The sequence below is a fragment of the Chrysochloris asiatica genome, unplaced genomic scaffold, assembly GCF_000296735.1.
Source record: "Chrysochloris asiatica unplaced genomic scaffold, ChrAsi1.0 scaffold00014, whole genome shotgun sequence".
NCBI classification, from domain to species: Eukaryota; Metazoa; Chordata; class Mammalia; order Afrosoricida; family Chrysochloridae; genus Chrysochloris; species Chrysochloris asiatica.
The window spans coordinates 440,405-454,605 of record NW_006408532.1 but is presented as its reverse complement, the minus strand read 5'-3'; the positions used below and the strand labels follow the sequence as shown (position 1 = coordinate 454,605).

Here is a 14,201-nt window from a genome sequence, read left to right as displayed (position 1 = left end):
TCAAGTGTGGCAGCGGTAGTGAGGTTGGCCCAGGATCGGACATTGTTTCGTTCTGCTGTGCATGGGGTCGCTATGAGTCGGTTCTGACTCGATGGCACTGATAAACAACAACAACACACTGACTACACAAAGGATTTCAATAAAGTATGAAAATAGTGTTTTTAGCTCACAACTAAAATATACCCTGAAGGCAAATTTCCAAATGCAAGGTCTGCAGTTCAAATCCACAATCCACCTCTTAGAAACTCTACACAGGGTTGCTCTGAGTCCGAACAGACTTGATGACACTTAACAAACCCAACAAATGTTTAGGATTACATTCATTTGTTTTTTGTAGTAATATACTTTCTTGTTAAGTTTCTTGTCTGGCACATTCATTTTATGCTTGAAATAAATTCCAAGGAAGCAACGATAGGATTCTATAGTAAAGTAAATGGGTAAAGTCTTAGGGTAAACACTTGCATACAAAAAAATAAACAAACCACCCTCCCTCTGAGCTATCTTTCTTACTATTGTTCTTGCTTCTTCTAAACCAGTCTCACATATTAAAAACCACTGTACAGACAGAAACAAATTATTTCTTAAATAACAGCAACCACAAAAAAGACTTAGGATTCATTTTTTCCCATTTTCCTATCTAAAGACTAAGTGTTGTTACTGAGTGCCATTGAGTCGGTTCTAGCTCATAGGGACCCTGTATAGGATCAACTAGTGGGTGTGACTGGTTGACCTTGCAGTTAGCAAGCCACTGCTTAACCTAGAGCACCACACCAGGACCCTTTCAATCTTTACTGGAGCAGAAAGCCTCATCTTCCTCCCGTGGAGCAGCTAGTGTGTTTGAACCTCTGACCTTGCAGTTAGCAGTCTATTGTGTAACTGATCACAACACCAGGGCACAAGTGTTTTTGAGCTGTTAGACCTCCTAAACAACCAATCCATGTAGATCTTATATCGAAAGTGGAAATCTTTTTGTTTTTTTAATCACAGTTCACTGATCCATTGACGGGAAGGAATTCCAGTGACAACCAATACATTTTGATGTACGTTACTTAAATTACAGACTATGAGATGAGCAAGGAATCTAAAAAATATGTAAAATATTTCATCTACATAATATTCTCACTTAAAGGAGAAAGGAGGTAAGGGGAGAAGTAAAAGGCCCGGAAGGAGAGAAAAAGCAGAGTAAGATTTATAGAGAGGAAAACTCAGGACACAGAGAGAGGACTACAGACATTTTTGAGCAGCAACACACCCATCTTGTGGCCACTGAAGGTACTGCCACACCAAACTTGTATTTTCTGAGAGGAGGCAGTGGAGAACCCTGGGCATGTGGAGTTAGGAGTTCACTACAGCTCTTGTCACTGTATAGCCAGGTCCCCTTGGGTAAGTCACTTGACTTCTATAAACCTCACATTTGCCATATGGGATTTGCCCTACCTACCCCACAAGGTACGACAAGAATGAAAAGAGATACTTATATGAGCTACACCACTCTGGGGCATTACAATACCCTAATGTTAAAACACATACCAGTAAAAGGTATCATCTGCTGCTTGGCCTCTAACAAACTATTCCCAAATCTTACCTCAATCACGAGGACTCCTGGTGTATGCTGTGGGATGTAAGCACTAGACTTCGAACCACAAGATTGACAGTTCAAATCCACTAGTTGCTCCTTGGAAACTCTATACAGGGTTGCTATGAGTCAGAACTGACTTGTTGGCACTTAACACCACCCCACCACCACCTCGGAGTCCTGGTGTGGTGCTGTGGGCTAATGCGTCAGAGCTCAAAGTCGTTTGAACTGCAAGGTTCCTTGGAAACCTTATACAGGGTTGCTATGGGTCGGAATCGACTTAACAACACTTAACAACCACCACCACCTCAATCACGAAGTACAGCTGAGTGAGCCAAGCCACTATTTCAAAAGACTTAAATAAGGAACAAGATTTAAATAAGCGGTGGAGCCCATGTTTCCTTTATAAATTCTATTACCAAAAACTTCCAAATATAGTTTCCAAACCATTCACCTAGTTAGAATCCGCCTGTCTGTGCCTTTATACTGACGCAGTCCCCAGGCCTTGTGACTGTTTCCTAATGTTTTATTATTATTTTCAGCTGGCAAATCAGTGATGACTTGTAGCTGAGAAATAATCATTTAAATTTTTCTCCAATAATTAGTTCAAATATTATTTACATGGCACTAATATTCTTTGGTATTTAAGCACAGCTGCCAGAACACAACTAATCATTGCCAACACCATTATCTCACCTTTTAGCAGAAAATCTCATTCTCTCATGTCCTGGTGAATCTATATGCATTCCATACTGTGAGTCAATTACAAGAAAAATTACTCTTTCTTACCAAAAACCATGTACAAATAGGGAGAATTATCCAAGTTGTGCCCAACCACACAAAGCCCTCCAGGACTAATAGGAATTACATATCTAAGCACCAAATATGTGCTATGCAAACATACTAAAGACAGCCTTATCTGCCTTAATTCATTCAAAGCATAGGCCCCCCAAAAAAACAACCTACCACCATATTAGACATCTTCCCCTTGTGGACTAAGGAACTCAAGGAACCATATATAATTAAAATGTTTCAAGCTAATAAAAATGCAAAAGGTGTTTTGTTTAAAGCTATTTTTAAGCCTTGCCCAAATCTATTAACTCTTGTTTGTAGAACAGCATGCTCATTCATTCACTCAGTCAGCTTATACTTATACGCCAGATCTTATCCCAGGTGCTGGGGATTCAGTGTGAATAAAAGAGATAAAATCCTTTCTCTTGCAAAGCTTTCATTCCAGTGATGGCAGGCATACAAGAAACAAATAAACAGATTAAAGTAGGTGGTTATAAGAGAAATGAGGAAAACCAAGACAGAGCACAGAGACAAGCATAGATGTTTGGTGGAGCTGCTACTTTGGATGGTATCATTAGAGAAGGCCTCTCTAATAGTGATATAGGAGGACCATGGACTGCTAACCACAAGGGTGGCAGTTCAAAACTCACCAGTCGCTCCATGGGAGAAAGATGAGGCTTTCTATTTCTATAAAGATTTATAGCCTTGGAAATCCTATACAGAGTTGCTATGAGTCAGAATCGACTTGATGACAATGGGCTTGGTTTGCGTTCTCTGATGGCATGGCAGTTGAGTGGAAGTCTGAAATAGCTAAGAAGTCATGCAGACATCTAGGAAAACATGATAGGCAGAGGGACTCTGCAAAGGCTCCAGGGATAGACATGCATGGGACAGTAAGAAGGCCAGAGTGTCAGAAGCAAAAAGAGCAAGGGGAATCAGAGAGGTGGTCAGGGGCCACCTCATGCAGAGCAAGAATTTGATTTGATTCTGAGATAACAAGTCAATAATAGAGTTTTAAGCAATGAAGAGAGAGGACAGAGAACAGCCTGGGAGGGGGGCAACAGAGAAAACAGGACAGCCAGTTAGGAAGCTACTGGAATGATCTGAAAGAGAAATTATGTGGTTAGATAGGATATTACTGGTAAAGATGGAAAGGAGATTCAGAGCATACTTCAAAGATAGTTGTTGTTAAGTGCCATCAAGTCAGTTCTGACTCAAAGTGACCCTGTACAGGATTTCCAAGGAGCAACCTGTGAGTTTGAAGCTCCGATCTTGCGGTTCAAACTGACCTTGCAGCCTAGTGCTTATCCTACAGTGCCACAAGAGTTTGTAAAATGTGGACTATGAAAGAAAGAGAAGTCAAAGATGACAACACGGTTTTTGGCCCAGAAATCAGGTACCAATGAAGTGGGGAAACTAAAAAGAAAACAGAAGGTTTTGAAGGGAAGAAACCATGAGCAAATAAGAGGCAGTATCCTTGTGTGTGATGCACCACACACTGAAGTGGGAAGAATGACTCAAAGACTCTCAGAACTCACTTGCTTCTATGCTCTTTGCATACCCCATTCTCCTTGAAAATATTACTGGAAACAGTCTATTTAAGAGCTGCTTAAAAAAACAGGTGAAAATAATTATAGTAGTAGTCACCACTACTTGACTGTTTACTAATCACCAGGCACCATGTTAATTTCAAATATTATAGTTATTTCTCATATGTGAAAGTATATGATGCCCGGCACATGGTAAACTCTAATGAAACGCTGTCATACTAAAGGTGAAATAGGTTAATATTTTAATGGCAACATTAATGATAATTTATATTCCTCGGGCTGCTGTTTCCTAGGTTAACATGCTTGTGGTGCTGTAGGGATAAGCAATGGACTGCTAAGTGCAAGGTCAGCAGTTCAAACCCACCAGCTGCTCCTTGGAAACCCTATATAGAGACACTATGAGTCAGCACTACTCCATTACACTCCACAAGATTAACTGTAGCAGGTCTGTGTGTACATTAGATAGAGCTAGCTCAGACCATCCCCCCCTCTAAACATAGAAATGCTGGAGGAAATACAAAACCAAGTCTTTAAATAGCTAGATAAGTATGAGTGAAATACGAAAGTTCAGTGCCTGAAACAAAGTAGCACAAAGCTGCTGTTCCTGTTAACTGCTGTCCAGTCGGTTCCAACTCATAGCAATCCTGCATAAGCTTTTCGAGGAACGGCTAGAATGTTTGAACTGACGACTTTGTGGTTAGCAGTCCAATGCTTATCCTATAACACCACACCAGGATCCACAACCGGAACTAAAAGTCCAATAATTTTTCATAGATGAGGTAATCGAATCATAAATAGGTACAGTAACTTTGAAATCAGATCTTTCTGATTCCATGCCCCACTCTACTAAGTGAAACTTAATGAAACTTACCCAACACTGTATCTGCCCTGACATGCTGATCCTAGTTCTACCTTCCAGAGTCACATAAAGGAAATATGACAATTTTTTATGTACCTTAATCCACCTGCCACTGAGTTGAGTCCAACTCATACAGCTCCTCATAGGCTATAGAATTGCCCCATAGGATTTCCAAGGCGGTGCATCTATACAGAAGCAGAATGCCGTATCTTTCTGCTGTGGAGTGGTTGGTGGGTTTGAACCACCAACCACCTCCTGTTGTAGCACTGTAGGATAAGCACTGGACTGGGAACCAAAAGATTGGTAGTTCAACCCACCAGCTGTTCCTCGGAAACCCTGGACAGGGTTGATATTAGTTGGAAGCAAGTCAGCAACACTTAAACAACAGTTTATATACATATATGTATATCTTTATATATCTTTATATATATATATATATATATATATATTTACACTTAAAAGACCAGTATACATCATACATGTTATTTCATGTAATAAAATCAAGCAATTTTTCTTTATGTAGTATTAGTTTTATTTTAGGGAATTTCCGACCATAACAACAAAAGCTGAAAGTTAAAGGAGAACACAGTAGAAATAATGAAATTGGAGTTAGCCACTAACTAGTAAATGACTAGGTAAGTTACAACTTCTGTGTTTTGCTTTGTCTTAAAAATGGGAATATCTTTCTCAGAGTTTAAGGGGACCAATGAGATTTAACTTATAAGAGATTAGTATATATGGAAAATATTTTGAAAGAAAGGGTAAGAATTATACAAAAGAAAAGGATATTTTATTATTACAATTTTACCTACTTTAAATGTCAACAGTTTGACCAGAAACAGTGAGATATTTACCAAAATATTTAAATTAGTACAAAAAGATCTTACCTTCATGTTGCAAGCTAATTCCATTAGTTTTTTTGCATTTTCTTCTGAGCGATATCTCTTAGGGAGCTGAACCCTGAAGAACTTCAAGGCACCTTCAAAATCTGTCAACAACAAGTCATCCTTGGAAGTCTTAATGAAGAAAACAAGAAAATGCAATCATGTATACAAAAATGTTTGCTATGAAGATGCCCAAGAAGCATCTTGTAAACCCATCTCCTCAACAATTCCCCAAAAGATACTTCTTAGCTTTTATCAGAGCCCTTTGCACATACTCAGTCTCAGGAAAACATGTGAACATGTTAAGAGGCTGACAAAATGAAATTCAGACCAGCCTACCACAAGTGCTGAATAGAGAATGAAAGGTAATGCAACTTATGAATAAATGTGTACCTTTAACAATCCAAGGGCGACATTAAAAATAACACTTATTCCCTGGAAGAGAAAAGACAAAAATAGTATTTTCAGTGTTTATATCTCTGTATTACTATGTTGCTATCATCACAATACCCCACAATTTCAGAAAAGTTGTGAAAAGTTAAGGAAATGGCATGTCTTGGTAAATGAAAAAACCTAATTACCCTTTTTTCTAAGAAGACCTTTTTCTAGTCTGAGTCTCATATTCAATAGGAAAGAAGTAATCCATGCTTCTGGATCAGAATATTAGAGACAGAAAATTGTGACCTATCAGGAAGTAACTCTTGGGGGGGTTGGTTTTCCCTTTATCTTGTGCTGTCCTAGTCCAAGTATAGCAAAGCACTCTGTTCTATGAACTGAATCTGCTTGGAGCTCCCTGCACTGTTTTTTTTTTTTTGACATCAAAGAGGAGGTGGTGAAGGCTCATTTCCTTTATTACTCTCTTTTAAATTTAGGTTTTCTAAAGCAACATCTAAAGGCTTAATATCTACACAGCCCATAGCATCAAAATCTGCCATCTCCCCCCGTTCCTCTTCGTCTGAGGACAAGTTTTCTTCACGCACTAAAGTGGACAGAAGGAGCTCTTGGACAAACAGGCTGCGGTCTACATGTTCGCTTTTCATGGACTGGTGCTCTGCTTCAGACATTTTAGGATCATTCAACCTTGTTAAAAGAAATTGGGCATTTTGGATAGCTTGCTGAGTGCTTTCTGTAATAGCTGTGTTGGTTGTTGCTGTGGACTGTGTGATTATAGTGGAGACGCTGCTTGTGTTAGTACGCCAGGTGGCGTTGCATGCGGTCTCCAGTTGTTGCCATGCTGCCTGGGCGGTGCTGCGTTCTAGCTGCAGCTGCATCTGCAGTTGTGTAACTGAGAGGCAGAAGGGCGAGAAGAATTAAACTGTCCTCCTGCAGAGCGTCTCACTCCTGATAGCTGAGATAAAAGTTCAGCTATAGGATCCATGGCTTCCCTATTGCTTGCAGAATACGAACTCTGAAAAGAAGAAAGCCCGCCGCCAGTAGAACTGCTAGTAAAGTGTATGTTTGACCTACGAGCACGAGGCCCTCCTAGTCCCCGGTCTGGGTGAAACATTCTATGTACATGTCAAACACAACTTGATTCATCTAAATCTCTAGGGGCTCTGTGTTCAAGTGTAAGATGAGCTGCAAAGTCATCCATGACATGATTAGGATTGCCTCCAGGTAATGCTGCACATATTGGACAAATCACTTCTGTTGATGTTTCTGCATGTTCAGAAGTAACATGTTCTTGAAGCAATGTCTCCATATAGCCCATTTTCCCACAATAGGGACAAGTATAAGACTATGGCTGCTCTACAGAGAAAGCTTCCCCACCATAATACAAATCAAAATCTACCCTCGTTAATATGCACTGCATTGGTCAGTTGAGTGGTCAGTTGTATGCCTTGTTGTTGTTGCACCACTTTCATAACAAGATGCACAAAGATCGTAATCATAGCAAATTAAACACTTGTATCTGCAACCTCGAAAATTTCCTTTTAAACATGCATCACAGCTGACACCTTCATGTCGGGACATCCTAGTTCAGACGGTGGTGGCATGGCCCTTCCTGGGCTCTGGCTGCAGTGTCCCCTGCGGGGTCCTGGCGCTGCCCACACCAGCCAGCTGACTCCCACTCCTGGGCTCGGCCGTGGGGGCGGGGTGGGCAGGGGAGGGCTCCCGTGGTGGCAGTGGCGGCCTCCCTGCACTCTTGGTCTTTCTTCATCTAACCCTTTTGGAAGTGCCACGGGCAAAAGACAGACATGGGGAGTCACTGGCATCTGTCAGTCATGTTAAATTAAGTTTTAGAGACTCGGTTTCCATAAAGGATCAATATTCTCCTAAGTGTTTTCTGAGATAACTAATAAAAATGTTTGAAGTTTACATAGAAAACCACCTGGCACTTAGTAACTTAATAAATAGTTGTTTGCAATAACTAAAAATTAGGTCTCAGATTAAGAGTTATTTGCATAAGTTATGTCACATCCAAATAATGGGATACTTGGGAAGCCATGAAGAATGATGGTACACTTGCTAACATCTATTTTTTATAAAGCTTTTCAAAACATTTCAAGCTGGGTAATGTGTTCAAATTCATTATGATTTTAGCATGTCTTAAATATGGCATGCCTAAGCAAAAAGAAGAGTCCTGGTGTGGCGCTGTGGATTAATGTGCCAGACTGCAAAGCCATTTGAATTGCAAGGTCGGCAAACCCTATACAGGGTTGCTATGGGTCAGAATCAACTCGAACAACAACAAAGTAAAAAGAATAAGAGTATAAATGTGTATATATCATATAGATGTTCAAGTATAAAATGGACTACCAAATAGTATATATAGTATATTTTATACTATACACCATGTAGAACCATAATATGCATTATAATATCCCACATAGACATTATATACACAGTGAGCAGAAAAAAAAGGCTGAAAGAATACACAGTTCACCCAAATGCTAAAGTAACACCTCTAGATAATGGGATTGCAAGCATCTTAAATTCTTTTTGCTTCTGTCTCCTACAGTTTCTATCATAAATATATATTGTTTGTGAAATTAAGTAGTTCTTTTTTCCTTAAACACACACACCACATAAAAAACAAACCCCCAAAAAACGTTGTGGCAAAGACTATTATTTATCTCCATACTTATTTTCTATTTAATAATAGAAGTCCAATTTTAAGCATATCCCTCCCTATCCAGCTAAAATATAATCTTCATTGCATCTAGGTGTAGGCATACAGAAATTCTGGTCAGTAAGGAGTAAATGGAAATGCTGGGTAAACTTCCATTTGTGAGTTTGTTAGTCTGTACTTTTCTTAGCAGGAGATGTAATTAATAGCCTTTTCCCCAGCTCCCGATCCTCCTGATTTGAATACAGGTGTGATGGCTGGACTTCTACTCAGCTATGAGGAGACCCATGCTCTACACGCTAGGGAAAACAGGTTACTGACTTCTTTCCTATGAAAGAGGAATAAACTTCTATGTTATTTAGTTATTATTATTATCTAATACTAACATACTGTTGCTGTATTGGGTTTCCAAGAAGCAGCTGACGGGTTTGTACTGCCGACCCTATGGTTTGCAGTCCAGTGCTGATCCTACAGCATTACACCATATACCAATACGTTGTTGTTGTTGTTGTTAGGTGCCATCGAGTTGGTACCAACTCATAGCAACACTGCCTGATTCTGGGCCAACCTCACCACTGTTGCCATGCTTGAGTCTTATCGATGCTGCTACTGGCTAATCCATCTCGTTGGGGGTCTTCCTCTTTTTCTCTGACCCACCTCACCAAACATGATATCCTAGTCTCCAGCGACTGGTCCCTCCTGACAATATGTCCACAGTATGAGAGATGAAGTTTGGCCATTTTGGCCTCCAAGGAGCACTCTGGCTGCACTTCTTCCAAAACGGATCTATTGGTTCTTTTGGCAGCCCATGGCACTTCAATATTCTACTTCAACACCATAATTCAAAAGCATCAATTCTTCTACAGTCTTTAATATAAATGTCTAATATTTCCTTTCTTAGCAGAGAACATCTTTAACAAAATGTGATCGTTAGATGAAGAGTCACCTAAGCCTGGATTTTCTAGAATTAAGGTAATTAACCAGGACAAATTCTGTTTTGACAGAGCTTACACAAGAAAGATACTAAGACAAAGTCTGATACTTACCTCACACAACAGCAGGTCGATGATATGGAAGACCATGTAGAGAGGGAATTTTGCAGTGAAAAGGGTAAGAAACCATTGGGAGGCATACATGTGTGCTTCAAGGCTTATATCCAGGAAGTGGTTGTACAGGTCAGGAATGTACTCCTGAAATAGCAAACTAATTAGTTTTGGGCACATATACAGCTGTCCAACTTCTACTCAGCAGACTTACAGATCTGCCAAGAATAGGCCACAAAAGTCACTTTCTTGTATGTGTGTTGTTTTTTTAAAAAATGTCCAGAGGGCTATTAAAACTAGGCTCTACAGAAAGAGGAAACCCCAAAATGGTGACAAGTATTTGGAAGGCCAGTTTTTTCTCCCCAAGTTATGAATGTTTGAGAAAGCGGTTTCACTTTTGTTATGGCCAACTTTAGAGCTGTGGTGAATTTTTCTTGACCAAGTTTGCTGTGGAACAGGGACTGACCTTCTAGTGTTTATAAGATTGAAAACCCAGCTCACATTCATCAAGTTCACATCTTATTAATCTTGGCATCATCATGAGAAAGCACAAACAAAAACCCGTCCTTAGCCATGGGTGGTTAGGGCACTGCCACTGCTCCCTGGCACTTTTCACCAACCGAGTTCTCCCTAGTCCTGCACTCTTGTCAAAGGCAGGCTGGTTTCCCATCTTACCTGCATGAGGCGCTCCAACTGGTAAAATTTGCAATGCAAATCTTCAAAGTTTTGCTTGAAAAGTTCCCTGAGACCATAGTCAAACATGATTTTGACAAGAACACTGAATGCCTGCTCTTCAGGCATCTGTCAAAATAGGAAATGGAGAAAACAAAGTCATAAACCCCATGCAGAAGTTTTCCCTCTACTGCTTTATGTGAATATCAAGAAATTCAGATATAGAGCAATTCAGGCCTCTAACTGGGTTCTATAACATTCATTCACTCATCTAACACTATCTATTGGCATCTACTCTGTATCGGACAGAGTTCTGCCCTAAGAAGCTTTATACTCCTTGTTGGTATGTGCTGTTTAGTCTGTTTCGACTCAGAGAGACCCTGAATAGGGTTTCCAAGGAGTTGCTGGTGGGTTGAACCACTGACATTTTGGTTAACAGTCCAGTGTTTATCATACAGTTGCCACACCAGGTCCCACAAAATGAGTACACAGTAAACCCAAAACTCACTGCAGTCGAGTCAATTCCAATTCACAGTGGCCCTATAGGACAAAGAAACGCTCCCTACATTTCTGAGACTGTAAATCTTTATAGGAGCAGACAGTCTCATCCTTCTCCCGTAAAGCAGCTGGTAGACTTAAAGTGCCAACCTCGTGGTTAGCAGCCCAACACTTAACTCACTACACATCACCAGGGTTCCTTAGTATATAATTACTGCTGCTGTTTTCGCTGTTGAGTTGCTGCTAAGTCATAGCGACTCTGTATAGGGTTTCCTAGGAGAGGCTGGTGAATTGGAACCACCTCCTTGAGGTTCAAAAAGACTTTGCAGTCCAGTGCTTATGCTACATTGCCATGTCAAGACTCCTAGTATATTAACTGTTGTTGTTGGTAAGTGCTGTCAAGTAGGTTTTAACACATAGCGACCCCTGTATAGGGTTTCCAAGGAGCAGTTGGTGAGTTTCAACTGCCAACCTTGTGGTTCAAACCAACCTTGCAGTTGGTGAGCTTGAACCACCGACCTTGCAGTTCAAACGGCTTTGCAGTCTGGCGCATTAACCCAAAGCACCACACCAGAACTCGACCGCTATAATATGAATTAGGTGGAAAGATTAGTGGGAACACAAAACGGGAACATCTGGTCTGGAGTCAGCCTAACAGAGTCAGGAATAAACTTTGGAGGGAGGACAGAATTTGAGTTAGTAGTACCAGACTGGTAGAAAAGTGTAGGACAATAGAGCCCTTTCCAAAGCCCTTATGAGACCTTTGTTAAAGTTATCTTAGCTCCCTCACTGGTTGTTTCATACCTGTAAAAATGTTTTCCTTCATCACTGTTCAAAACATAGCTAGTTAAGAAGAATGTTACCTAGTCTAAAGAATAGTTGTTGTTGTCAAGTGCCACTGAGTAAGTCTGAGCAAATGTTTTACGTACTACCAAAATGCTACTTTACTTTTATTTACAAGTGTTACCTATTCATCATAATATCTACATCTTCCATATCTTTATGGAAAAATACTTATTTATAAATTCCTTATAAACCTGGCACAATGTCTAATTAAAAAAATAAAACACACACAAGGCGCTGAAAATGTTATTTAAAGCTTGCTGTGACTGTAGCAAGCTTTCAAAAAAAGTGAAGAAGGTGGGTGGACTTCTGTAGAACAAGATGATGGAGGTGGGCTGAGCACAGAAATCTTGGGCAGCAAAACAGGGCTACAGAGCAAACTAGATCAAGTAATAAACAATAGAGGCACAGCAGATTATTATTAAAAACTAAGGGTATTTGGGTCAAATAGCCATATCTTTGAGGTCTTTAGTATGGAAAGCACCTGAATTTTCTCATACTGCTGAAGGACACACAAGCTGTTAGGTATCCCATTGCCCCTGACTCTGAAAGTAGCATATATCTTATCTGATGACACTGCCTAATCACTGCTGTGATCCAAAAAAACAACACTATAGCACATCAGCACAGAGTTCAATATAAGACATCATGGATTTGACCAGGAAACATTTTAAAGGGATCGTGATATTTAAATAAGGCATTTAACAACCACCACAAAATATGTTCTTGGAATGAAACTGAGAACAAAGACAAACCAGACAAGTCCTGATATATACACAAAACCAATTAAAAATGTTTATTGTAAAATTTAAAATAAATTTTATTAGTGTCATAGTTTCATAATTGTACATGCACAGGACTCCTGGTGTGGTGCTGTGGGTTAATGCGCCAGACTGCAAAGCTGTTTGAACTGCAAGATGGCGGTTCAAGCTCACCAGCTGCTCCTTGGAAACCCTATACAGGGTCGCTATGGGTCGGTAATCGACTTGACAGCATTTAACAACAACAACAACCTATACAACAAGCTAGGTCCACATTAAGAAAATACGAACTGGTTTTTGTTTTACTTATATTGCAACCTACACAAAATGGTTTAAAAACAATTTAAGTTTCCATTTGTATAGAGAAACAAGTTCGACATTCATTGGCCTACCACTTGCAGACCTCCCTAAACTGACCCTTCACTGTTTCTGGTTCCCTCTCTTATTCCTATCACTTAGGAGGCCCCAGTTACACTGTCCTTCTTTCAGCCCCTTCCACATGTCACATTCTTACCCACAGTTTCTATATTATGCTGTTCTCTTTGCTGGTCATGTTCTACTCTCCACTATTTTTGTTTTTAACATACATTTATTATTTCATAACCAAACCCACAGAATCGAGTTGATTCTGACTCATGGTGACCCCTGTAGGGTACAGTACAACTGCTCTATAATAAGATTCTGAGACTAAATCTTTATAAGAGCAGGCAGTCTCATCTTTCTTCTGTAGAGCGGATGGTAACTCTGAACTGCCGGTTTTTCACTTAGTAGCTCAATGCGTAATCAACTGCACTATCAGGGCTCCTATTATTTCATAACAGTATACAAAAAAAAAAAAAAAAAGTTAAATAATACAGTAAACTACCAAAGAGAATGAATACCCCCTCTCACTTTCAGGGTTCACTTTAAAGGTCACCTTCCCAGAAAACCCTTTCCTTGCTCCTTAACCTAAATAAGGGCCTGTTATAATGTTGTGTTGAACTTTTTATTATGTGAGGAGGCTTCAAAAAGTTCATGGTAAAATGGAACTAAAATATAATGGAAAATTTCCACAAATTTTTCCCCTTTTTACCTTCATTTGCTGCTCACTGTGAAATCTATTACAACTCATGGAGATGCCACATGTGCAAAGTACAACTACTCCACAGGTTTTTTTCAAGGCTGTGATCTTTCAGAAGCAGATCTGTTTGTCTTCCAATGTGCCTCAAGGCACCACTGAAAATAATAGTGATACAGCGGTATAATTACTTGAACTTTACTAGCTCTGCATCCAAGAGGATTGAGACTAAGCCTCTTATTTCTGATCTTCGGCGCAGTATGGTGGCTGTGTGCTGTGGAGTTGGTTCCGACTCATAGCAACCCTGTACAGGATTTCCGAGGCTGTAAATCTTTACGGGAGCAGAATGTTTCATCTTTCTCCCGCGGAACCGCTGGTAGTTTCGAACTGCTGACCTTATGGTTTGCAGCCCGATTCGTAACACTATGCTACCAAAGCAGTATACGTCATAAAATATGGTCACAGCTCTGCTGACACCCCTATATGGTATTCTTGTCAAACATTTTAACTTGAATCTAATCATGAAGAAACAATCACATACACCAAGAATGTAGGACATTTTACAAGCAAGTGACCTGAATACTTTTTAAAAAGTC

General features: G+C 39.9%; 1 protein-coding gene and 1 pseudogene across 2 annotated transcripts in view; both read right to left on the bottom strand.

Moving 5' to 3' along the window:
- Positions 1-14,201, bottom strand: part of RABGAP1 (RAB GTPase activating protein 1) — a 174,012-nt gene that overhangs the window by 27,591 nt on the left and 132,220 nt on the right. For both annotated transcript variants that reach the window (XM_006834741.1, XM_006834742.1), the window contains 4 exons: positions 10,450-10,575; positions 9,778-9,921; positions 6,055-6,096; positions 5,665-5,793 (listed from right to left, as the gene is read on the bottom strand). In XM_006834741.1, the coding sequence (XP_006834804.1) occupies positions 5,665-5,793; positions 6,055-6,096; positions 9,778-9,921; positions 10,450-10,575 (441 nt within the window). The remainder of the gene's footprint in view (positions 1-5,664; positions 5,794-6,054; positions 6,097-9,777; positions 9,922-10,449; positions 10,576-14,201) is intronic.
- LOC102820705 lies at positions 6,480-7,635 on the bottom strand (annotated as a pseudogene).